At 43.8% G+C, this 26,721-nt stretch overlaps 1 protein-coding gene across 1 annotated transcript; it reads right to left on the bottom strand.

Annotated features, from left to right (window-relative positions):
• Positions 1–4,518: 4,518 nt before the first annotated feature.
• Positions 4,519–26,382, bottom strand: olfml3b (olfactomedin-like 3b). The gene is made up of 3 exons (XM_059972692.1): positions 26,174–26,382; positions 21,082–21,364; positions 4,519–8,771 (listed from the first exon to the last, which is right to left on the bottom strand). The coding sequence occupies exons 1-3, from the start codon at positions 26,279–26,281 to the stop codon at positions 7,987–7,989; spliced, it is 1,176 nt and encodes a 391-aa protein (XP_059828675.1). The 5' UTR covers positions 26,282–26,382; the 3' UTR covers positions 4,519–7,986.
• Positions 26,383–26,721: the final 339 nt, after the last annotated feature.

Here is a 26,721-nt window from a genome sequence, read left to right as displayed (position 1 = left end):
GTCCTTGCCTGGTCCTATTCTCGTTATATGCGCCTTCAGACTATGCGGGCTCGCAGTTATGCGAGGAACCTATTTCTACCAGTGTCTCCTTATATGCGTCCAAAACACATAGTTATGCGAGGAGCAATACAAGTCACGTGCGCATTCCTCACAGTCTCACTCCTGCCAGTCTCGCACAGGTTTTGGCAAGGTGTGGATGTGCGATCTTGCGCTCTTAAACTTTTGTTGGTTTTCCCTACAGTGCACTGATTTTGTGCTTGAAATATTTAACTATGCCTCCTAAGCGTCCCATGTCATGTCCTGGGCCATCAGCCGAGCGGCAGAGAACCACTTTAATATTTGAAAAAAGTTGGGAGTTATAAACAGTGTGGCATCAGATGAAGATAACACAGCACTGGGATGCTGCTGCTGGGAACAGAATCTTGCCTTTAAAATTCTTTTGTTGCTTGACAATGCTCCAGCCCATCCTAAACATTTGGACAGCATTCATCCTAACGTAAGAGTGCATTTCCTGCTGCCTAAAACAACATCGCTGATTCAGCCACTTGACCAAGGTGTGATCCACATTCAAGGCGTATTCTTTTGTGGTGAACTATCTCTCAGATGCTGCAAGCAACAGAGGATTTTGAAAATCCCAGGAGTTTACCAACGCTGAGGGAATGGTGGAAGTTGGAACACTTGGCACAAATGGCGGTGGACATGGACCCAAGTTTAGAACGGAGTCAGCATTTCAGTCATTCTCTGCCTTTCAACCCTTCTTCCCTACAAGCAAATTTATACTGAACAACAAAATGCTGCCAAGCAAACAACCCTCACCACTTTCTTCAAACCGGTGCCGGCGGTTCTAAGAATTTGTGAGTCTTCCTTCACCCTTTGCTGTGCTTGATATGATCCTGACAACCCACAACCATCCATGTGCCTTATCCATGTAAAGCTGCCCGACACCACAACAACCACTCATCTCCTGGAGCGAACACACCTGCCACTGTTGGTGAGTACTGTACACACTAGTATGTTAACCTTCTATGATTTATTACATTGAATATTACTTTAAATTGACTTTACTTTACTTTACTTTAAAATACGAATGTGCCTTGTGGTACTGCTTTTGTGTCGTATTGGTGTGAAGATGTGAATAAATTACAGATAAAACGTACTTAGGAAGCCGTCTGGAATGCATCCCTATTTTCTCCATTTAAACAATTATTCACATTATGCGGCGACTGCGAGGAACGTATCCCCCGCATATAATGAGGATAGGGTGTACAAGATAGCAAGCACATATCGGATACCAGTAAACGACAACCACACAAAAAATAAATATGGCCCAGACCCTGAGTCCATAAATGCAGCAGAAATCTGCAGTCAACCACAATACAACTTGTCTACTGCTGAGCAAATACTTGGGGGGGGGGGAGGTGTGGGGAGGCATCACTGACTCCGGTCTGGAAGTGACACCACAACATTGCTGCTGGGATGGGAGTTCCAGGGTTTAGACGCAGTGATACTGAAGTACAGCAGTATACAATATTAGGATGCTGGGAAACCTGGCGTGTGAGATGCTCTTCTTCCGGATGCTAGAGATTGCTGTTGCTGTCAAGGAAGCCTTGGCGAGTTCCTGCAAAATAGGTTGTTTGGCACTTATCTCCAGCTCTTTCTGCTGTTTTCTTTGGAGTTAGCAATGAACTGAGGTAATCCTGTATGAAGATTTGACTGAGGTGATTGAGAGTAATAGGAAGGATAGGTGTATTATGTCACTCAACTACAATTAATGCAATTATTTTCTTGAACTTTAATGTGTTTTCAAGTGAACTTCTTATTATTTTTGAAAATTTTTCCCCAAAAATATTTAATATTGTATATGAGATAAATTAGTACAAAAGACCTTGAAACATCAGAAGGCTGTTGGGCTGGTCAAAAGGCAGGGTGTCAGTTTTGCTGCCTGCTGATCAGTCAGAACTCATGGTGTGCTGTGACTCTCAGGGCTGCTGTGCTTGGGAATGACGGGAACCACTGGCCTAAAAAAGCTAAATGCTGCTGTGCAAAAGATTAGTTCCAGCCCATCCTACAACTCGTACACAATCCATACCCACACGTAGCAAAACCTAGACAGCATTCAGCATTCAGCTGATCAGCAACAGTCAGCGTTCAGGTGCCACTGTGCGGGTTTCCGATAGAAGCCATGTCCGGTTTCCATCATATTAGAATGTCCAGGAATGGGAGGCAATCATTCTTCTCCATCTCCATCCTAAATTGATGATGGCATCTATCAGAGACCCACCATCACGCCTCCCTATGTAGAATGGTTCTTTCTACTTTGATTAACAATGCAAAAACTATTTTGGACCCGGAGAGTCTCCATGAGGAAATAAGACGATTATGCTTGGCGTTCCTACAAAATGGCTACAAGGTGAAGGAAATCAATTAGCCTTTAAAAGGGCTGATGGAAAAACCAGGAAAACTAACTGTGAGGAGGAACCTGTCACTATCATCTGTCTTCCCTATATTTCCACGGTTTCTGGAAGGATCGCCAGGATTCTGAAGAAATACTGAATTAAGACCATGCACAACCCTGTAAGGAAACTCAAATCACAGCTTATGTGGGTCAAAGCTGAGCTGGGGCTCAGAATGGCTGTGGTTTACAGGATTCCCTGTGAATATGGAGCAGCGCATGTCGGCCAGGTGGGACACATAATGGAAACCCGCATCAAGGAGCACAGGAGACATGTCTGTTTGGGTTACCCAGAGAAATCGGCGGTAGCAGGACATGGCATTTGCAATGGCCATAGGATTGACCTCAATGGCACAAAAATACTGTTCCATGCCAATGTCTTTTGGGATCACCTTGTGAAGGAAGCCATTGAAATAAAAGTTGAAGAAAAGAATTTTAACAAAAACCAAGGTCTCGTTCTGAGTAAGAACTGTGATTCGATTGTAAACAAGGAAGGAGAGCGGAAACCTGATTGGATGAGGACTAACCAATCAGGATGGACGGACGACTTGGGTATATACACCACCGGACTAGACATGCCCAGACATCATCCCTGATGAAGATGGCAGAGTTTGTCATTGCCATGTCAGTTATAATCGATACCTGTTCCGGGCTGGAAGTCTGAGAAAAGTTTATTTGTCCAATACTTGCAATTAAATGGCTGCTATGGCCTCCACTTAGCCAGCTGGTGGCACAGTGGCATCAGTGCTGGACTTCGGATTGAAGGCTCCTGAGTTTGAATCTAGCCGGGTCCCTTGCACACTTTCCATCTGTGTTGGGTTGAGCATCGAGCTAGCAACTTGGCCTTGTAAAAACAAGAAAGCCTGCTAAAAAAACACCGTCATGACGGCATGCCAATGACTCCACTCGGAGTTAAGGGTTTTCTTCTTCTTCTATGGCCTCCACTTACAATGCAAGAGGAGTCCATGGACTGACAAGTCGAAATGGGAATGGGAACTCTAATTAAAATTATAATGTTGCCTCTGCCCCTATTTTTCCATTATTTATGCAAAGCACAAGATCTTAATTAGTGGTTAGTTCTACAGGAATCCAGCAATTCCTGGGATAGCAATAGTCATTAAGGGGAGTAGAGGAGAAATGAGATACAATTAGGTGAAGTTGGGCTGGTTCTGCTTCACAACTATCCAACACCTATAGGATCCTTAGGTGGTAAACTGTGATATTAATTGACAGGATCTGGAAATCAAAGACCAACTAGACAAAATGTTCATGTAAATTTGTCATTTTAAGATCAATTCCCCTTTCACCCCAATCAAGACAGACTTTATCCAGTATTCACAAATTCTGACCAAATGATCTGGGGTACTTATCTAAATGTTGAATGCAATCTAAGGTTGATTGTGGCCAAACTCATTTTATGTGGGCTCTTCAGCAATGGGGATTATCAATGGGATGGTCAAATTGGAGAAGCTGAAGCCATTCCTCACAGGAAAAAGATCACGAATGAAATGTAGTGCCTAAAGATGTGTGAGAATCCATGTCTATAACCTTTCGGGAAATATATACTTGGAAAAGAAAGAGTATCGATAGGAGTGGTGTATTATGACTGATTAGGCTGCTCTTCAAAGCCAGTCAGGCACAGGCATGATGGGCTGAATGGACCTATTTGTTCCATATTGAATTGTGCAAACCACTATGTGGCACAGTAGTGTAGTGATTAGCACAACACTTTCCGGTACAGGCGGCCTGGGTTCAATTCCCACTGCTGTCTGTAAGGAGTTTGCAAGTTCTCCTCATGACCATTTGTGTTTCCTCTGGGTGCACCAGTTTCCTCCCAGCAGTCCAAAGGCGTACCGGTTGGTAGGTTAGTTGGTCACTGTAAATTGTTCTGGGATGAGGCAAGGGTTGGATTGGGGAATTGCTGGATGGCTCAAAGGGCCGGAAGGCCTACTCCACACTGTATCTCAATAAATAAATATTATTCCTGGAAGCTACGAAATTAGTACTTCCCATGACACCAGAGCAACTAACAGAAAGACTTCCATTCTCAGTCTTGAATGGTATGGAATGCAAAGCATTTTAATTGCTTATATCAACCAGTCTCTCGGTTACTGATTATAATTAGTACAGATCACTATAACTATAAAGTGGTTACATAAAAGGTAATACAATTAATGGAGAGTACAATCAAGATATACATTGTAACTTAGTTCACATTGCAATGGTGTGGTGACGTAGTTATGACTGGAGCTGATGATCCACTAAGTTCGTGCTTGGGCTGCAGAGTGCAAATTCATGCCATGTTCTCATGTCAGTCAGCAAGTTCATGCCAAAATGCTAGTGATGAGGCCGGGGTAGAGTATCAAGAAACATGCTTAGTAACAGCAGAGTGACGTGACTTTTCAAAGTCAAGGGTGAATCCAAAGTCAGGGTATTAAAGATAAATTCACTGACATGGTATTAAGAAACTGGCTCAGTGACAGGGTGGTGAAGATCAACTGTGTCAGCTAGCCCAGTGGAGGGGTATTAAGTTCAGTGTGAGGGTAAGCCCTTGGAAATATCAATCGGGGGTGACATCAGTTTTTATACAGAGGGCAGTAGGTGCCTGCAATGTTCTATCAGGGTGGTGTTAGAGGCGATGTTCCTTCAAATATCAATACTGAGCCAAAGGCAGAATGATTCCTTCTCCATCCATGGCAGTGAAAACGCTGATTTGCATTCTGACGTAGGACGTGAAATGTTACAGCAGAAATTCATGTTCCCTACCATAACTAACAGCATTAATAAAATAATAACCTGGTATTAGAGCTGTGTATTTATGGGATGAATATCTTTGTAAACACAGGTTTACTTTGTAGGTAATGACTGAGGTCTTGTTTATCCCAATGTCTGCTATAAAAGGCCTGGCTCATAATAGTGTCAGAATCCAGTCAGTGACAGTATCTGGGATGGAGAGGTATGGTCCTTCACACTGTTTGTAATAGAGGTTCTAACAATGGCGGTGTTAGTGCTAGACAACCAGTCATTAAAGGCGTCTGACGTAATGCTCTGGTCCATGATAGGACTGAAAGTAGAAGTGTAGTTCATAACAGTTTGAGGATTGTGGGGGGTGTCTGGTTGCAGCATCTCAATTGATCTTCTAATACATGGAAGAGCCTGGCCTACATCATGAAGCATTTGGACATGGCTTTGGCTGAGGTACAGATCTGGTCATGGAATGGAAGTCTAGTTTTTGGCAGTGAGTGGAGGGAAGTTTAGAGAGAGATGTCGGAGGTAAGTTTCTAATACAGAGAGTGCATGGTGTCTGCAATGCTCTGTTAGGGGTGGAGGTAGGGACTGATACAATAGGGGCATTTAAAAGACTCTTAGATAGGCATATGGATGAAAAATGGAGAGATCTGGCCTCTGTGGGATGAAAAGATTTGTTGCGTCTTGGAGTAGGCTAAAGTATCAGTACAGCACTGTGGACTGAAGGATCTGTAATATGCTTTGCTGTGCTGTGTTCCAATGTTTGGAATGAATTTTTGTGAAGAATGGCACAACGTAAGTGTAGCGGTCAGTGCGACATTATTACAGCTCAAGGCGTTAGAGTTTGGAGTTCATTTCTGGTGTCATCTCTAAGGAGTTTGTACCCTCTCCCTGTGAATGCATGAGTTTCCTCTGGGTGCTCCAGTATCCTCTCACAGTCCAAAGAAGTACAGTTAGCAGGATCATTGGTCATTACCCTGTGATTCGGCTGGGGTGGAATTGGTGGGTTGCTGGCAGCCTGGCTCAAAGGCCAGAAGATCCTTTTCTGCACTGTTTCTCTAAATAAAATAATGCCTACAAGACAGACCTTGTACATCAGCTGAACCATGAGATCACCTGATACTAAACATTCAGAAGTATAGACTTAAGCTACTGTAAGGCTTATGACGCAAGGCAGTAGGAATTCAACGCCACATTCATTAGAATAGTTACACTGAGATATTTTATTATCATACTGGTCCTTCTTTTCAAAATTCATGCTAACGAGATTGCAACTACCCTTGGTGTCAGTGTCACTGTGTCTCAGTGATATCACTCTCATCTCTGAGTTAGTGGTCAGTGGGTCAAACTCATTCTTCATAAACTTAACCGAATAATCTGGTCTGATTTTCAGTTCATAACATGGAGCATAGCACAGTGGGCATCAGCCTTTGCTGAGATACCCATCCACCCTTCTTGTTGGGGAGTTCTTCCTGTTTTTCTGACCACAGCTTCATAATCAAAACTTATATACTATAGAACATAGAACACCACAGCACAGTAAAATCCCTTCAACCCACAGTATTGTACCAGCCTTTTAACCCCTCCCTCCTATATAGCTCTCCACGTTTCTATCATCCATGTGCCTATCAGAGAATTTCTTAAAGTCCCTAAAGTACGTGCCTCTTCCATCATCCCTGGCAGGGTCTCCATGCACCCACCACTTTCTGCGGAAAAAGTTACATCTGACATCTGCTGTATACTTTCCTCCAAACACCTTAAAATTATGCCCCCTTGTATTAGTCATTTTTGCCCAGGAAAAAGTCTCCAGCTATCTCAGTCGGGCAGAGTGGATCATGGTAGAACAGAGGGATCTGGGGATACAGAACTAGAAATCCTTGGAATTGGCATCACAGGTAGATAGGGTCATAAAAAAAAAAGCTTTCAGCACATTGGCCTTCATTAATCAATGCATTGAGTATAGAAGTTGGGATATTATGCTGGTGGGTCTTCCTGTTTTTTCCACGCAGAAGATTCCTCACCTACAACCACCCTCTGCTTTCTATGGAAATGCCTGTTCTAAATCCACACAGGCAATCTTCCCTAGATTCCATGAAGAACTTTATCAAATGTCTTACTAAAATTCATATACACTTTTATCAATGTGCTTCGTCACAACCTTAGAATTCACTCAGGCTTGTGGGCCATGACCTACCTCTCACAAAGCCATGCTGTCTATCACAAGATATATATATTCCATTTGATTTTTTATTTACAACTACTGTTGCGTGAAATAGGCTGTGGGCTTTCCTACACTAGATGGGCTGAAGAACCTGTTCCCACACTGTATGACTCTACGACAACATTAACTGCTGCCAAGTTACTCAGTAAGTTGTGAAGAATTGTGGAATGTCATACACGACACTGTATAAATACTGGTCTTTTTTTTGGGAGAACCTATTCATATTCACGTGAAGTTGCAGTGCTTGTGATTTTAACTGGTTTTGTGCAGAAGTGCTTGTTGCATTCCTATTCCTCTGGTGTACAGCAAATACCGCCCCGTTTCACCGTGCCTCTTTTGAATGACTACTGCAGTTTGCATCACTGTGCCATTACATATAATGCATCACCACTGCTATGTACATTATTTATTATATTTTTTTTCTTTAAAGATATGGCTGACTTTAGCTAATCAACCATCTGAGAATAACGTTATTTTCTCCTCCTTATTCTGGTTCACTACTGCCTTTGGGGAGAGTCTCATTACCCAGTCCTCCTGCCAAAAACTTGTATATAGGAGCAAAGTTTTACAGTTCTGATTTTGGTTTCAATGTCAGCCTGTATATGACTTGGTAACCATCATCCCAAGCATACAGCTGCTTCTCTCTTGGGCTGTACTTAATGCTGGAAAGAGCCCCATACCGCCTGGGGAAATATAACAATGGTGCCTGGTCAGTATTCACCATGTCGGTGATATCGTACACACACTGGATACGTGAGCGGCTACGGAGCTTGCTGTTGTACACCACATAAAGCGTCCCACAGATGACAAAGGCATTCTCCGCATTTTCAATGGGACATGGAGTGTCCCACATCTGCTCAATGTCCAGTGTCTTGTGGTCCAACCTGGCCAGGCAGATGTTCTTCTCATTCTCTCTGGTGGCGTATATGGCCCACAAGCCATTCTCGTCCACGGCTAGATCAATGTAATTGAATGGCGAGAGGCCATACACCGGGATTTGTTGCTCAGCTGGGAACATGGCGCTGTCTGACACTGTCTGGTTCTTCAGATCAAATTTCATGACTTGAAACTGAGGCTCACTTCGGATGTAATATAAGAAGCCTTTGTACACTATGTGACCTGTACCAGCCCACGGGTAAGGCAGTTTGATTTTCTTTGCCTTAATCAAGCCAGTAAAATCGGTGAAGTCTTTCAGTCTTTTGAACTCATAGATTGTGTCGTTACTTACGCCGTCAAACACATACACCTTCTCAGAGTTTGACATCAGGTCCCTGATCCACAGGCCAGAGGCCGTCTCCAACCTTTTGACTATTTTCATTCCCTTGATGTTGAAGACCATTTCTTCACAGCCTGGAAAGGAACAAAGTGGAAACGTCAAAGGGCTGAGAAGGAAACGGGGAGCAGAGAACGTTTCTTTGGTGGACAGCTTTCTGACCGGCTGTATCTCACCCTGGTATGGAATATCCCATGCACAGGATTGCAAAGACTTAGCCAGTTCCAACAGAGATATATACCCCCCCACCCCCACCACCACTGAGGTAGTAGGTGTCCACCATAAGACACCATAAGCCATAAGGCAGAATCGGACTATTAGCCTCATGCTGTCTGCTGCATCAGTTATTATACCAGGCTGATCTTTTTGTCCCTCTCAAACCCAACGTCTTGCCTTGTCCCTTTAACTGTTGATGCCCTTACTAATTAAGTACCTATTAACCTCCATTTTAAATTTACCCAATGACTTGTCCTCCATTGCAGCCTGTACCAATGAATCACACAGATTCACCATCCTATGGCTAAAGAAATCCCTCTTCACCTCTGTTCTAAAGGGATTTCCTTCTATTTTGAGGCTGTGTCCTCTGATCTTGGACTACCCCACTATTTGAAGCATCTCTCCACATCCACTTTGTCTAGGCTTTTCCATCTGGATATACCCTCATCAGGAAGTGGGTACATGAGCCTGAGGGCCCACCCACAACGAATCAGGAACTGCTTCTTTTCCCTCCACCATCAGATTTCTGAATGGTTCATGATCAGAAATAGTACTTTTTCTGCAATATTTATTTAACTTTGTAACTTACAGTATTTTTGTTATCTTTGCATTATAAAACAGCAAATTTCACTTCATGTAAGTCAGTGACAGTAAAGTTGACTTGGACTCTGATTCTGAATGCTTCTCACCATCACTGATTTCAATGGGAGAAAAGCCCAATTGAGCACAATTTGAAATGGGTCCCTGATTTGTGAAATAAAGTAAACCTACTGCCAGAAGGTTCAAGAAATGCAGGTAAATACTGAAGGAGATTGGCAAAATATTTTGCTGCACCTTTACAATCTGAGTCTGAGTCAGGAAATGATATCAGTGATATTGAAGACTTCCAGCTTGGTTCCTGTAGCCAAGAAGGCGATCCTATCTGAACAGTGACTACAGACCAATTTCCCTTGCATCTCATATGATGAAGGTGATGGAGAGGCTGGTCCTGATTTACCTTGGACAACAGGTGAGATCTTCATTGGACCTTCAACATTTTGGCTACCAACCTCCTGAGGGAGTAGATGATACCGTCATCTACCTGTTGCAGAGAGCTAATTCCCACCTGGATGATGCAGGTGGCATTGTGAGAATCACATTTTTTGATTTCCCTGATGTCTTTAATACAATCCAGTCACTCCTTCTGAGTGAGAAGATGCAAAGGATGGGTGTGGACAAATCCAATATCTCCTGGATTACTGACTACCTGACAGATAGACCCCAGTTTGTATGACTGGGTAGTTCTCTCTCTGAGATGGTGGTGAGTGGCACTGGAACGCCACGAGGGACTGTCCTGTCTGTTTCTGTTCACACTGTACACCTCAGACTTCCAGTACAAATCTGAGTCTTGTCACTTGCAGAAGTTCTCTGATGACTCTGCGGTGGTTGGGTGTATCAGGGATGGGCAGAAGTTGGAGTACAGAGGACTGGTGAACAAGTCTGTGGAGTGGTGCTGGAGGAATCACCTGCTCCTGAATATGGATATAACCAGGGAGATGGCGATTGACTGTGATGAGTCCTATATACATTCTGGGAGAAGAGGTTACGGTAGTGGAGTACAAATACTTGGGTGTTCATCTCCACACCCAGGCTTGACTGAAAAACCAACACCAAAGCTGCTTACAATAAGGGGGTGAGCAGACTCTATTTTCTAAGGAAGCTGAGATCCTTCAACGTTTGCAGCAGGATGCTGGAAATCTTTTACCAGTCTTTTGTAGTGAGTGCAGTCTTCTTTGCAAGTTTATGTTGGGGAAGCAGCATCAATGTTGGTGGTGCAAAAAGACTAATCAAAATCATCAAAAAGGCTGGATCCATCCTTGGCTACAACTGGAACTCTTTTGAGTTGGTCGAGAGGAGATCACTAAACAACTGTTATCTATTATGGACAATCTGGCACATCCTCTCCACGACCTACTGAATAAACAGTGGAGCCCCCTTTCCAACAGACTCACTCAGCTCCCCTGTCACAAGTGTCATTACAGAAAATCTTTCCTACCAAATGCAACAAGCTTATAGAACAATTCATCTCTGTACATCAGAACACACATCATAGTACTATAGACTATTTTATTATTCCATACATTATTATTGCATATTGGTACATTATTGTGTATACTGTATTACTATTCTGTACTTTATTATTAGTTAATATTATTATATTTATTATTATTGCTGTGTGTTTAAATATTGTTGTTGAAATAAAATAATTTCCCACTCAGAATCAATAAAGTACTTATTATTATTAAAATCACCAAATTTGACACAAGGGGAAACCTATGGATGACGTGAGCTTGGAGGGCACTACCATCAGTTCCAGTGGTGGAGATTCAACTGTGCGGTATAAAAGAAATCTGGACAAGTATGAAAGATGTGCAAAGCTCTGAGGAGTAGGTGGTGGAGTAGGACTGGATAAATTGTTCTTCCTTGGAGTCTGGAGGAGATTGATGGGCCAAAGAACCTCCCATGTTGTCACATTCAGTTTGAGATTTCATACTTTTAGTACTTGGAATACTTTTTCTTTGGTTCCTCCCTGAAGTGCATGTTTTATAAAACCATGAGATAATAGGAACAGAGTTAAGCCAATAGGCCCACTGAGTCTGCTCTACCAATTTGATCATGGCTGATCCATTTCCCTTAGCCCCAATCTCCTGCCTTCTCCTCATATCCCGTCATGCCCTGATTAATCACAAATCTATCAACCTCTGTCTTAAATATACACATTGACCTGACCTCCACAGTTGCCTGTGGCAACGAAATCCACCGATCTCTGGCTAAAGAAGTTCCCCCTCATTTTGTTCACAAGTTATCAGTTTCATTGCTCAGACACTCCAGAGTTAGTGGCTTGTCATTTGGGACTTTAATGAGAATTGCACTTTCATTAGTAAGCCACATAGGCAAGCTTGGTACTGTTTGTAGAAAAATCACTGGGGTTAATTATGAACTTGGTTCACGCAGTCATCTGGCAAAAGGTACCGAAGCATTCGGGTCCTCACGACCAGACTGTGCAACAGTTTCTTCCACCAAGCCATCAGACTCCTCAATACTCCAGAGTCTAGACTGACATCTACATTTATCATGATATTGTAATTTGTCCTGTACTGTGCCTATTGTCCTGTTTATTAATTATTGTACTGTCTTGCATTGTTTTGAGCACTTTATGTAGTTCTGTGCATGTCTGTAGTCTAGTGCAGTTTTTATGTTGTTTTTACATAGTCTAGTGTAGCCTTGTGCTGTCTCACATAGTCTAGTGTAGTTTTGTATTGTTTCATGTAGCATCAGGGTCCTGGAGGAACGTTATTTCATTTTCACTGTGTACTGTACCAGCAGCTTATGGTCAAAATGACAATAAGCTTGGCTTGACCAAGAAAAAAATGTTATCCTAGGAAGAGATGCTTCAATCTAACTTTAGAGTCATAGAACTCTACAGTAGGGAAGCAGGCCCTTTGGCCCATCTAATCCATACTAAATTATTAATCTGCCTAGTTCTATTGACCTACACCCAGTTCATAGCCCAGCAAACTCTTCCCATCCATGTACCTATTGAAATTCCACCTATTCAATCTTTCTCTGTAACTCAGGTCTTCAAGTCCCAGCATCATCCTTGTAAATTTTCTCTGCACTTTTTCAATCTTATTGATATCTTTCCTGTGGGAAGGTGACCAGAACTGCACTAAATACTGTAAATTAGGCATCACCAAAGCCATATACAACTTCAAAATAACATCCCAACACCTGTACTCAATAGCAACACACACAAAATGCTGGAGGAACTCAGCAGTTAAGACAGCATCTATGGAAAAGAGTCAACAGTTGACACTTTAGGCTGAGACCCTTCTTCAGGGTGTTGCTTTGGATTTCTAGCATGTGTACATTTTCTCTTGGTTATGGTCTATACTCAGTACTTGGATTTATGAAGGCCAATGTTGTTTTAATAGAAACATAGAAAATAGGTGCAGGAGTAGGCCATTCAGCCCTTCGAGCCTGCACCGCCATTCGGTATGATCATGGCTGATCATCCAATTCAGAACCCTGTACCTGCTTTCTCTCCATACCCCCTGATCCCTTTAGCCACAAGGGCCATATCTAACTTCCTCTTAAATATAGTCAATGAACTGGCCTCAACTGTTTCCTGTGGCAGAGAATTCCACAGATTCACCACTCTCTGTGTGAAGGAGTTTTTCCTCATCTCGGTCCTAAAAGGCTTCCTCTTTATCCTTAAACTGTGACCCCTCGTTCTGGACTTCCCCAACACTGGAAGCAATCTTTCTGCATCTAGCCTGTCTAATCCCTTTAGAATTTTATACGTTTCAATAAGATCCCCCCTCAATCTTCTAAATTCCAGTGAGTATAAGCCTAGTCGATCCAGTCTTTCTTCATATGAAAGTCCTGCCATCCCAGGAATCAATCGGGTGAACCTTCTCTGTACTCCCTCTATGGCAATAATGTCTTTCCTCAGATTAGGGGATCAAAACTGCACACAATATTCTAGGTGCGGTCTCACCAAGGCCTTGTACAACTGCAGTAAAACCTCCCTGCTCCTGTACTCAAATCCTCTTACTATGAATGCCAAAAATTAATTTGCCTTTTTCACCGCCTGCTGTAGCTGCATGCCCACCTTCAATGACTGGTGTACAATAACACCCCGGTCTTGTTGCATCTCCCCTTTTCCTAATTGGTCACCGTTCAGATAATAATCTGTTTTCCTGTTCTTGCAACCAAAGTGGATAACCTCACATTTATCCACATTAAATTGCATCTGCCATGAATTTGCCCACTCACCTAACCTATCCAAGTCACTCTGCATCCTCTTAGCATCCTCCTCACAGCTAATACCATCACCCAGCTTCATGTCATCTGCAAACTTGGAGATGCTGCATTTAATTCCCTCGTCTAAATCATTAATATATATTGTAAACAACTGGGGTCCCAGCACTGATCCTTGCGGTACCCCACTAATCATTGCCTGCCATTTTGAAAAGGTCCCGTTTACTCCCAGTCTTTGCTTCCTGTCTGCCAACCAATTCTCTATCCACATCAATATCATACCCCCAATACCGTGTGCTTTAAATTTGCACACTAATCTCCTGTGTGAGACCTTGCCAAAAGTCTTTTGAAAATCTAAATATACCACATCCACTGGCTCTCCCCTATCCACTCTACTAGTTACATCTTCAAAAAATTCTATAAGATTCGTCAGACATGATTTTCCTTTCACAAATCCATACTGACTTTGTCCGATGATTTCACCTCTTTCCAAATGTGCTGCTATCACATCTTTGATAACCGACTCTAGCATTTTCCCCACCACCAATGTCAGACTAACCGTTCTATAATTCCTCGGTTTCTCTCTCCTCTCCCTCCTTTTTTAAAAAGTGGGGTTACATTAACCACCCTCCAATCCTCAGGAACTAATCCAGAATCTAAGGAGTTTTGAAAAATTATCACTAATGCATCCACTATTTCTTGGACTACTTCCTTAAGCACTCTGGGATGCAGACCATCTGGCCCTGGGGATTTATCTGCCTTTAATTGCTTCAATTTACCTAACACCACTTCCCTACTAACATGTATTTCCCTCAGTTCCTCCATCTCACTAGACCCTCGGTCCCTTACTATTTCTGGAAGATTATTTATGTCCTCCTTAGTGAATACAGAAACAAAGTAGTTATTCAATTGGTCTGCCATGTCTTTGTTAACCTATGATCAATTCACCTGTTTCTGACTGTAAAGGACCTACATTTGTCTTGACTAATCTTTTTCTTTTCACATATCTATAAAAGCTTTTACAGTCAGTTCCCTGCCAGCTTTCTCTCATAATAATTTTTCCCTTTCCTAATTAAGCCCTTTGTCCTCCTCTGCTGGTCTCTGAAATTCTCCCAGTCCTCAGGTGTGCTGCTTTTTCTGGCTAACTTATATGTTTCTTCTTTGGACTTGACACTATCCCTAATTTCCCTTGTCAGCCACGGGTGCACTACCTTCCCTGTTTTATTCTTTTGCCAAACTGGGATGAACAATTGTTGTAGTTCATCCATGCGATCTTTAAATGCTTGCCATTGCATATCCACCGCCAACCCTTTAAGTAGCATTTGCCAGTCTATCTTAGCTACCTTCAAAGTTAATGATTCATTTATGTGTGACATCACATTCAATGAATGATGGATCTATATTCCCAGACAACCACTACTTTACTACCACAGTCCTCAGTGCCCTACCACTCACCATTTAAGTCCTACCTTGGTTGGTCCTCCCAAAGTGGAACAAATCACTTGTCTGCATTAAAATCTATCTGTAGCTTTTCAGCCCATTTGGCCAGCTGGTCCTCATCCTGCTGCTAACTTTGATAGACATTAGACAATAGGTGCAGGAGTCGGCCATTCGGCCCTTCGAGCCAGCTCCAACATTCACTGTGATCATGGCTGATCATCCACAATCAGTACCCTTTTCCTGCCTTCTCCCCATATCCCTTGACTCCGCTAACTTTAAGAGCTCTATCTAACTCTTTCTTGAAAGCATCCAGAGAATTGGACTCCACTGCCTTCTGAGGCAGATCTTTCTACAGATCCACAACTCTCTGGGTGAAAAAGTTTTTCCTCAACTCTGTTCTAAATGGCCTACCCTTTATTCTTAAACTGTGGCCTTTGGTCCTGGACTCCCCCAACATCGGGAACATGTTTCCTTCCTCTAGTGTGTCCAATCCCTTAATAATCTTATATGTTTCAATCAGATCCCCTCTTATCCTTCTAAATTCCAGAGTATACAAGCCCAGTCACTCCAATCTTTCAACATACGACAGTCCCGCCATCCCAGGAATTAACCTCGTGAACTTACACTGCACTCCCTCAATAGCAAGAATGTCCTTCCTCAAATTTAGAGACCAAAATTGCACACAATATTCCAGGTGTGGTCTCACCAGGGCCCTGTACAACTGCAGAAGGACCTCTTTGCTCCTATACTCAACTCCCCTTGTTATGAAGGCCAAAATGCCATTAGCTTTCTTCACTGCCCGCTGTACCTGCATTCTTACTTTCAGTGACTGATGAACAAGGATACCTGGATCTTGTTGTACTTCCCATTTTCCTAACTTGACACCATTCAGATAGTAATCTGCCTTCCTGTTCTTGTCACCAAAATGGATAACCTCACATTTATCCACATTAAACTGCATCTGCCATGCATCTGCCCACTCAACATACCTGTCCAAGTCACCCTACATTCTCCTAACATCCTTCTCATATTTCACAATGCCACCCAGCCTTGTGTCATCTGCAAATTTGCTAATGTTACTTTTAATCCCTTCATCTAAATCATTAATGTATATTGTAAATAGCTGCGGTCCCAGCACCGAGCCTTGCGGTACCCCACTAGTCACTGCCTGCCATTCTGAAAAGGACCCGTTAATCCCTACTCTTTGTTTCCTGTCTGCCAACCAATTTTCTATCCATGTCAGTACCCTACCCCAATATCATGTGCTCTAATTTTACCCACTAATCTCCTATGTGGGACCTTATCAAAGGCTTTCTGAAAGACCATGTACACTACATCCACTGGCTCTCCCTTGTCCATTTTCATAGTTACATCCTCAAAAAATTCCAGAAGATTAGTCACGCATGATTTCCTCTTCGTAAATCCATGCTAACTCAAACCGATCCTGTTACTGCTATCCAAATGTGCTGCTATTTCATCTTTTATAATTGACTCCAGCATCTTCCCCAGCACTGATGTCAGGCTAATTGGTCTTTAACTCCCTGTTTTCTCTCTCCCTCCTTTCTTAAAAAGTGGGATAACATTAGCTACCCTCCAATCCTCTGGAAGTGATCCTGAATTTATAGAACATTGGCAAATGATTACCAATGCGTCCACAATTTCTAGAGTCTCCTCCTGAAGTACCCTGGGATGCAGACCATCAGGTCCTGGGGATTTATCAGCCTTCAGTCTCATCAGTCTAACTAACACCACTTTCTGCCTAATGTGATCTTCCTTCAGGTCCTCCATTACCCTAGGTCTTCTGGCTGCTATTACATCTGAGAGATTGTCTGTGTCTTCCCTAGTGAAGACATCTCCAAAGTAGCTTTCCTAGCTGTACACAACATCCCCAATCTTGGTGTCATCTGCAATTTGCTGATGCAATTTACTGCATTTTCATTCAGATTTTTGATATAGATGACAAGCAACAATGGACCCAGCATTGATCCCCATGGCACATCACTAGACATCGGACTTCAGCCGGGGAGGCAACCATCTACTTTTACTCTCTGGTTTCTCCCACAAGCCCATGTCTAAACCAATTTACCACCTCACCCTGAATGCTGAACAACTTAACATTCTTGAATAACCTTCAATGTGGGCCCTTGTCTAAGGCCTTGCTAAAGTCCATGTAAACAACATCCACTGCTTGGTCTTAATCAGCATTCCTGGTAACTTCCTCAAAAAACTCTATAAGATTGCTTAGATGCGATCTACCACACACAAAGCCATGCTGACAATCCCTAATCAGTTCACGTCTATCCAAATGCTCATACATCTGGTCCCTTAGAAGGTTAGGAGATGATGGGGCCTGATGGTGACTCCTTTGCTTGCATCTTTGGAAACAGCTCTATTTCTATCTTTAATATCTTTATTTTTCTTTCTCAGGGTTCTGACCTGTAGTTATGCACTGACTTTAGTTCTGTGCGGGAATGGCACCCGCTCTCGGGGTCTCACAACTGGCTGCTATTTGATATTCCAAGGACGTGGCCTAGAAGACTTGTGCACCTTTGAAGTGGCGGGATTTCATGGCTCTGGAGGCAGGCTGACTGGAGGTTGGTGCTGCTGCCAGATGTGTCATGGGAGTACATGGAAGTTCAAAAGCAGTGAGCTGGCTGTGTGTCCAGAGACCTGAGTTCTTTGGGCACAGAGCTCGGAAAAAGCGATGCAACAGACTTTTAGTATTGCAAATCAGTGAGTTGTTTGTTATGTCTCCCCTCTCACTGTGAAACAGGGACACCTCTTTTTCCCTTATTAGGGAGAGAGAGCCTGTGGTATGTCGAATACTGGGTGAACAAGTCGTCTTTGGGATACTGCAAGTCTGTGTCTTTGCTGTATGCTTGAGTGCTCAGTGGGGGTGCCGATGTTTTTTTTTGCTGTTGGGGGAGGGAGGAATCATTGCTTTGCTGCTGCTTACATGTGGGAGGGGGAGCTGGGGGGGCTTTGGGGTTCTAACATTTAACTGTCATTCATTTTTTGGGGCACTCCTCTGTTCTTCATGGCTGGCTCCAAAGAAAAAAAATTTCAGTGTGTATTTTTTTATACATTTCTCTGACATTAAGTGTACCTTTTGAAACCTTCCAATAATTTACCCACAAGCAACGTCATGCAATATCCCAGCTTATTCTTAGAGCCTTTCTTAAAAAAAAAACTTTGTTTCCTTTACCTTGGAGTGTGCAGGAAGAATACTTGATTTCATTTTACCCTCAAAGAGTGTGGAACGAGCTGTCCACACAGGTGGGTCTGGCAAGCTCGATTTCAATGTTTAGGAGAAGTTTGAATAGGTAGCGGGATGGTAGGGGTGAGGAGGGCTATGGACCCATGCAGGCTGATGGGCCAAAGCAGTTAATTGGTTCAGTAATGACTAGATGGGCAGAAGGGCCTGTTTCTGTGCTGTACTTTATGACTCAATGCCATGTGAAAGTGGTGGCAGAAACAGCGGAGCTGCTGCCTCACAACAAAGGAGATCCGGGACTTATTTCTGACCTCGGATGCTATCTGTGTGCATTTTGCACATTCTCCTTGTGACTGTACAGGTTTCAGCCTCATGGTCTCATTTTGTTACACACTCCTAAGTCTGGCAGGTTGGGTAGACTAACTGGCCACTGCAAGTTGTCCCCAGTGTAATAGTAGTTTCTGGTGGTGAGGATGTGAATGTGAGATTAATCCAAGCACCATATAAAATGAGTGATTCAGCATGGACTAGATGGGCTGAAAGGCCTGTCCTTGCATCATTCTGTGTTCCTGTTGATGGTCATCAAGTATTCGGTCTGTCTCAATACTACCTCATTCTGTGACACTATCACTGTCTATGAAATCAAAATCACTATCAGGTTTATTATTACTGGCATGTGTCGTGAATTTTGTTAATTTAGCTGCAGCTGTTAAATGCAATACATAATATAGAAGAAAAATAATAATAAATAAGTAAATCAATTGCAGTATACATATATTGAATAGATTAAAAATTGTGCAATATATATTAAAAAGTGAGGTAGTGTCCAGGGGTTCAATATCCATTTAGGAATCGGATGTCAGAGGGGAAGAAGCTGTTCCTGAATCGCTGAGTGTGTGCCTTCAGGCTTCAGTACCTCCTTCCTGATGGTAACAATGAGCAAAGGGCATGCCCTGGCTGCTGGAGGTACTTAATAATGGATGCTGCCTTTCTGAGACACCACTACTTGAAGATATCCAGGGTACCAGAGATGGAGCTGACTAAATTTACAACCCTCTGCAGCTTCTTTCAGTCCTGCTATAACTTTATCAAAGAATGTTATCACCTTTTCATGTCTTTAAGTCTTGCTGTAGGGTGGCAAGGTGGAGGTGTGTCTCTACCAAAGGAGTAAGGCTCTTCTTCCCTCTGCTAGCCTGCAGATCACCCTTGGGCAAGATGTAGCACCTGAGTAGCTGCCCCCCCCCCCCCACCCGATCAGGGTCACATGAAGCTATGGAAGTAGGTGGTGGATGGTCTATGAGCAGCCGATGCATATCACAGGTCCTGGTTATATGACCACTGACGCCAGGTAGACAATCTCTGAAGAGTATTGATAATGGCTGGGATCGCTTGTCTTGTACAGACACTGCCCAGAATAGCCACTTCTGTAGAAAAATCTGCCGAGAACAGTCATGGTCATGGAAAGACCATGATGACCCACATCATATGACATGGCACACAATGATGATGTCATATGACACAGCACATAATGATGGTGACCACTTGTGTGGAAATAAGTGGTGTTGGTTGTATCATTTGTTCTATTTGACATCACTGGACCTGTTCAACAGCATCTGGATCTATGTATTTCACATACTGTACATGGATGGTCAAATTTTCAGAAATGAACAAGTTCCAGAAAAACTTCACCAGTATTGCACAAGACAAGGGGATTTCTAAGACACCAAACTCCACAATGAGCAGTGCCAAGCCTCGCTGCGATAGGAAGAAGGTTGGAGATGGGGTATTCAATCCCATCCTGTAAAAATCCAGTTGGCTCGAGAAACACCAACAGAAGCTCCAGAAATCTTATCCCTGGGAGGGATGCACACCGGACTCTCACCAAAGCAATGCTTCCTGCATTACAAGCATCACATACATGCTCACACATCAACCTATGTGCACTTAAATTCAAGAAGTTAATTAGATTGAATAAAAAAGAGAAACTGGCTGATATTTTCCGTCCTTTTCTGGAGGACCAGAGATTGCTGTTGTCACATCTGATATTACAGGGTTTGACATAACAGAGCTTAGAATGACTTAGAGTGGGGTTAAGATTAACCTAGCTCAGTTCTACATCATGCATCTAACATTACAATATATCAAAGGTACTTCTTGAGTGTAAAATATTTTAAGGGATATATATACAAGCTATGTTTTTCTTAAACCTTTCATCACCATTATTACATGCCGTGTTGTATGATGTGGGTGATCGTAGTCTCATGACCGTGACTGATCTTGGCAAATTTTCTACAGAAGTGGTTTGCCATTGTCTTCTTCTGGGCAGTGTATTTACAAAATGGGTGACCCCAGCCATTATCAATACTCTTCAGAGATTGTCTGCCTGGTGTCAGTGGTTGCATAACCAGCACTTGTGATGTGCACCAGCTGCTCAAATACGACCATCCGCATCCCTCCACATGACCTTGATCTGCTGGTTAAACAGGTGCTGTATCTTGCCTGAGGCTGACCTGCAGGCTAGTGGAGGGAAGGAGCACTTTGCACCTCCTTTGGTGGAGACATAGCTGCACCCTGCCACCCACCTTAAAACATTAGGTTACCAGAAATCATTTGGTAGCTGATTAGAAAAGTTTCAATAAGCAACATTGAACAATAGGGACCAGATTACTTTGAATAGTGCGTCAACAATTAATAACTTATTGATCAACTCTTACCTGCCATCATAAGCTTGCGTTTCTTCTTTTCCTGAGCACTTTCAGCATCTTGGTCAGTAAATCCCTCATCTACCTCCAGACAGGTGGGTGCTGGATTTCTTGTCTCCAAATAGTCTAACTCCCTCTCGATGCGATCGATACGGGAATTTGCCATTTCCAGGTTCTGTCTTTGCTCTTCTTTCTCTTTATCCAAGTTTTCAACAAAAGCAAGAATCTGGTTCTTAAATTCTCTGTATTCTGTGGAGTACCTGTGTGTCTGGTCATACCAGACAGCAATTCGTTGCTGGTGAAAAACAATAGAAGTTTATTCTTGGAGTTCTGCCAAGTCCTTGAATTTGAATCTACTCCTGCCTCAATATGTGTTCTTAATTTATGTTTATGTTAGTTTATGTGTTCTTAATTCCTTGACATTGACACCTCTGGATTCAATTATTCTAATAATGTCCCAGCCATTCTCTCACTTTGGATTCTAGTTATTGTAAGTTCGTTCAAATCTCTGTTACTCGTACTCAGACTTCCATGAAGTCGCAGTCACTTTTCTCCCCAGTGCTCAATGTCACATGACCTTCTTGATTGGGTCTGCTTCTAGTGTTAAATGTGACTGAATTTCACTGGCATGATGAGCCTTGAGGAGCTTTACTATTCTGATGTCACTATTTTAATACAGATTTCCTTTTGGTGTAGGGTTGTGAGGATAATGTTTTGTGTGTCTTTAGAATCCTTCCAGCTACCACATTGATGCCAATGATGAGGAAATGTAGGTCTAAGAAAGAGGGAAGATGGGAAGATCTTTCAATCATAGAGTACTTACAATCACAATTAGATGCTGAAAGACATTACATAGCTTTCAACAAAGAACAGAGAGAACAGATAGGTCTTTCAGATTGTTAGTAAATGAAGAAGGGCTGAATGGCCTCCTTCTGTAATCATCTATGCTTCCAAAGGCTAATGGTGAAAAGAAAGGACTCCTTTGCCCAAGTTAGCTAGGTTTTGAGAACCAGCGTGAAAAAAATTATTTCTACCTGCAGCACTTCTGTAAGTAACAGGATGTGTTTGAACAAAGTGGAGCAACAAGACTGTGATATTCTATGATTTTCTCCCTAAACTGGATGACCTATACTCTTGTTTGGTAACTAATGAATTCACCATGGTTGTTCTGTCCTGAAACCTCAGAGATCCAAATTCAAATACAATGTGATATAGACTGGTAAATGAAAGGATCTTGCAAAGAAGGCCATGTGAAAGTTGGTGATCAGTGCTGGGGCCTTGGCTTTTTGCCAGTAATGGATGGATAATGAAACTTGATGGCATTGTGTAATTTGTTTTAACATTACACTTTTCACTATCACACTCAGTAGTGTGTTTATCAAATGATGTACTGGACACAACGCAACACCAGAAAGCAGTATCCATCGTCAGGGAGCCCCACCATCCAGGACATGCTGTCTTCTCGCTGCTGCCATCAGGAAGAAGGTACTGGAGCCTCAGGACTCTCACCACCAGGTTCAGTTATTATCCCTTAACCTCTTGAACCGAAGGGGATAACTTCACTCAAATTCACTTGCCCCATCACTGAAATGTTCCCACAACCTAAGGACTCACTTTCAAGGACACTTCATCTCAAGTTCTTGATTTTTATTGCATATTTATTAATTATTATGTCTATCTTTCTGTATTTGCACACTTTGTCTTCTGCACACTGGTTGAATGCTTAAGTTGTTGTGGTCTTTCATTGATTCTGTTATGGTTACTATTCTATAGATTTATTGAGTATGCCCATCAGTAAATGGATCTCAGGGTTGTATATGGTGACACACACACACACACACACACACACACACACACCTTTTGATAATAGATTTATTTTGAACTTTGAACAAAAACTACGAGAGCAACTCAGCGGTCAGGCAGCTTTTATGGAGGGAAATAGATAGCTAATAGTTTGTTGTGTGACCCTTCATTTGGACTAGAAAGGAAGAGGGGAGAAAGCTGATGCAAATGTATGGAGCAAGAGCTAGCAATCTGACATGAGTTAAAACAAAGGGTCAAAGATAGAAATGTCAGGGAGTCAATGCCAACACTGATTCAATAAAATCTTAAAACTCTCCTGGCACCCTGCTTGTTTATTTATCTCAATGAGAATTCATCTCAGTTCAACTGTAAATTGTGAAATTTAAGCCCCACTAATGTACCTGCACATGGGATGGTTTCTATTTTATTCTAGAAATTAGTCAGTTTCCCATGATTGTTTGATGCTCAATCCAACCTTATATGATATCTGGTTCAGTATTATTTGCATTTATCTAACTATGTTGATATAGTTTTGCTAAAGGGTCTTCTGGTTCCAAATCAACTGAGGAGTCAGTTCAACATTTAGGAGAAGATTGGATTGAAGGGAGTGGTATGGAGGGTTGTGGTCCTGGTGCAGGTCTAGGCAGCATAAGTGTTCAGCATGGACTGGATGGGCTGAAAGGCCTTTTTCTGTGCTGTAGTGTTTTATGACTCCGTGAGTCCTCATTTAAATCACATGCAAGAATTATTGAGTCTCCACTATAAAGTATGTTCTGATAGTGCAGTGGTTAATAATGTGACATTCGGGGGGGGGGTGGGGAGTGGCGGGTGTCATGGTTGACAGCCCACCTCTGCATTTCTAATGACCAGTACTGTTTGTTCTTGTGTTAAAATGCTGCTGTGGGATTATGTTGAGAAGTTCCAGTTCATTTATTGTTACATGTTAGCTTGGATTAGACAGTTATTTGCTTGTGTATTTGTGGGTCAGCCTGAATGTAACCAGGGTGTGTGCTGGTCAGTTCTCCCGGCGGTATAAGACTGGTGGGGTTCACTCTCTGGGTCATGGTGCCTGGTCTATTTTGTGTCTATCACAATAAAATAGTTGTTGAGTTAAAGAGCTTCTTGTCTGTCATTATGCACCAAATAGGTGTCAGGCGTGGGATGCGAGATCAGCAACAAGATCGAAGAGCTGCGACAGCGGATAGAGTGCCTTAAGACTGGGGAGTAAGATGAGGGACCGAGCTGTATACCTCCCCTGCACCCACAGGCAGGGCTCGCGAAGACGAGATTCGGAGGGAGGACCTGGGAACTGAGCATTGTGCCTTTCCAGAGAGCCCCGACGGAGTGAATGTACCCAGGCTCCCCAACCCCGGTGGGGGGGGTGGGGGAGCAGAATGGAGCGCATCAATCGTCTCTGTAGTGACCCGCATCGGGGAACCCAAGATGCCACAGCCATGGGAGGATGGGCACCATGGCAGACGCCACCAGCACTTGAGGAAGGCCAATGGGTCTTTGCAGTTAGCACCCACCCTGAAGTTCCCCAGTACAATGGTACCAGCTGCCTGGAGCTGTAACTGTCGCAAGACAGACTTGCAGCATGGTAGGACAGGTGGAGCCCTACCGAGACGGCGGTGCTCCTTGCCCTGGTACTAGAGGGAAAAGCCCTGCAGGCCCTCCTCAACCTAACGCTGGTGGAGCAGCATGACTATAGGGTCGTCATAGTGGCATTGGAGCGGTGTTTCGAGCAGAGGCCATTGGTGGACGCAATGAGGGAGGGACTGGGCAGCAGACAGCGCCGTATGGGAGAAAGCCTGGGGGCACTGGCAGCTGATATTCATCACTGGGCTACCCCCAGTTTCCATCTGCGGCCCGGGAAGAACTTGCCCTCCACGCCTTAGCAAAGGCACTGACGCTAGAGCGCCTTCGGTAGCATGTTCGCCTGACCTCACCATCGTGGCTGGGTGAGGCACCGGCCGAGGTGGAGAAGGCAGAAACAATTTTAGCCCCAAAGGTGTTCCGGCATCACCTCTCACGCAGCAAGCTCGGGTTTGTGTCACCGAGGTGGAGAAGGAAACTGACGAGGAGGAGCCTGTAAGACAGGCCCTCCCAATGCCGTGAGACGATCTCTGCTTCCAGTGCGGTGGGGCAGGTCTTTTCGCCTGGAGATGCCCACACCGGCACCATGCCACAGCTCAGAGCAGCCGTCGGGAAACACCAAGCAGGCAGCGCCGCCGGAAGCCTCCAGCAGAATCCCTGAGTTGTCGCCCCTCCGGGTGGGCCGTTTAGGTGAAGAGCAAGGCTAATGCGTGGACTGCGTGGTGGGGGGCATCAAATGCCGTGCGTTGGTAGATATGGGGTCAACCATCACTACCATCCGTCTCCGTGTTCTCCTCAACACGGACCAGCCATCCCTGTCTGGGTGGACAACGACGGCGGTCCAGCTGGCTACGGTCTCCGGCGACTGAGCGGTGATGTGAAGGAAGAGGAGGCTGTGCATCACAGTGGAGCATGAGGTGTGCCTTGCCGACATGCAAGAGACCTGCATCCTTGGCCTGGACCTGCTGCCCTGTGTGGATGTGTTGGGGGCCGACACTCTACCGCAGTTCTGAAGCCGTGGCTCTCTGGCAGGGCAGCTCCAGGAAGCGGACCCAGCAGGACCACCGGTTTCACAGCAGCCTGTGGCAGTGCAGCGGCCCAACACTACACAGCTGAACCACGGGCAAGCGACAGTAACAGCCAACGACAACCTCCCCACCATGGACCCGCCGCTGCACAGCGACCAGCTGAGCGATCCTGTGCTGGCCCGGGTGGGAAATGGCTGAGTGTGTGACGACGGCCAGAGTGGGCAGAGGTCTCCACCCTGGACCCGGAGACCAGAGCCCTATACTCGCAGTGGGGAACGCTGGAGGTGGCGACGCGCTGCTGTTCAGGCGGTGGCAGTTGTCCGATGGTGACAGACATCGCTTGCAGCTGGTGGTCCCCCGGGGGCTCCGCGCCACGCGATTTGTATGAAGTTCTGTCCCGCTTGCACTGTTCGGAACATCTGCAGGAATGCTTGGACCGCTTGAAATGCACAGTAAATCAGCCCCAAATGACCCAAATAGAGTAATATTAAAAATAATCAGTCAGACTTCAACTCCAGTCGACAAAGAGAATGCACTTCTTCCACACAAAGCACAGGAAGCTGGAGAAGGGAACGCGAAGCACAAATACTTAACTGAGCAACTCGTGGGCCACAAAACCGATAGAAATGTTTCATTGTTTCCCTTCTTCATAAATTAGAAAAGATTTGTGGACTCACCTCAAAAGCAGACAGCCTTCTCTCCATATAGTCCATGAAATGTGATTGACACCGCACCGTTAGAACGATGGCTGATGCCACAGTGAAGAGTTTGATCAAGGTCCCCATCTCTCGAGATGTCCCAAGACTGTGAATTGAAAGGGAGCGCACAGTTCTCTGAGTCGGAGTGCTGAGAGAATCGGGTGCCTTTGCTTCTCTGCTGAAGCTGGTTCCAGCTCATGGCTTTGGAATGCATCAGCAGACGAGTGGGGGTGGGGTCTCAGGACCACAGAACATTCCCAATCAGACTCTTATTAATCCCATGTGTTTTCCTTGTTGTTTATTTTAAGGATCAAGGAAAATTGGATAAAAACACCAGAAGTGATTATGTCTAATTAAACTTCACGATAGACTTCTGGAATGGCAGAGGTATTTATAACAAATTTATAACTCAGGCATGTTTTTTTAAGTCTTGGCTGCTTCCACAAGTTTCTATGACTTTAACAATGACCATGCACTGTTCATTTATATAACAATTTAAATAGAGAAAACGTCCCGTGGTATTCCAC

This window comes from Hypanus sabinus, chromosome 6, assembly GCF_030144855.1.
Source record: "Hypanus sabinus isolate sHypSab1 chromosome 6, sHypSab1.hap1, whole genome shotgun sequence".
In the NCBI taxonomy this organism is placed as follows: domain Eukaryota; kingdom Metazoa; phylum Chordata; class Chondrichthyes; order Myliobatiformes; family Dasyatidae; genus Hypanus; species Hypanus sabinus.
The sequence above is the reverse complement of the archived record's forward strand: the minus strand, read 5'-3'. Positions and strand labels throughout refer to the sequence as shown.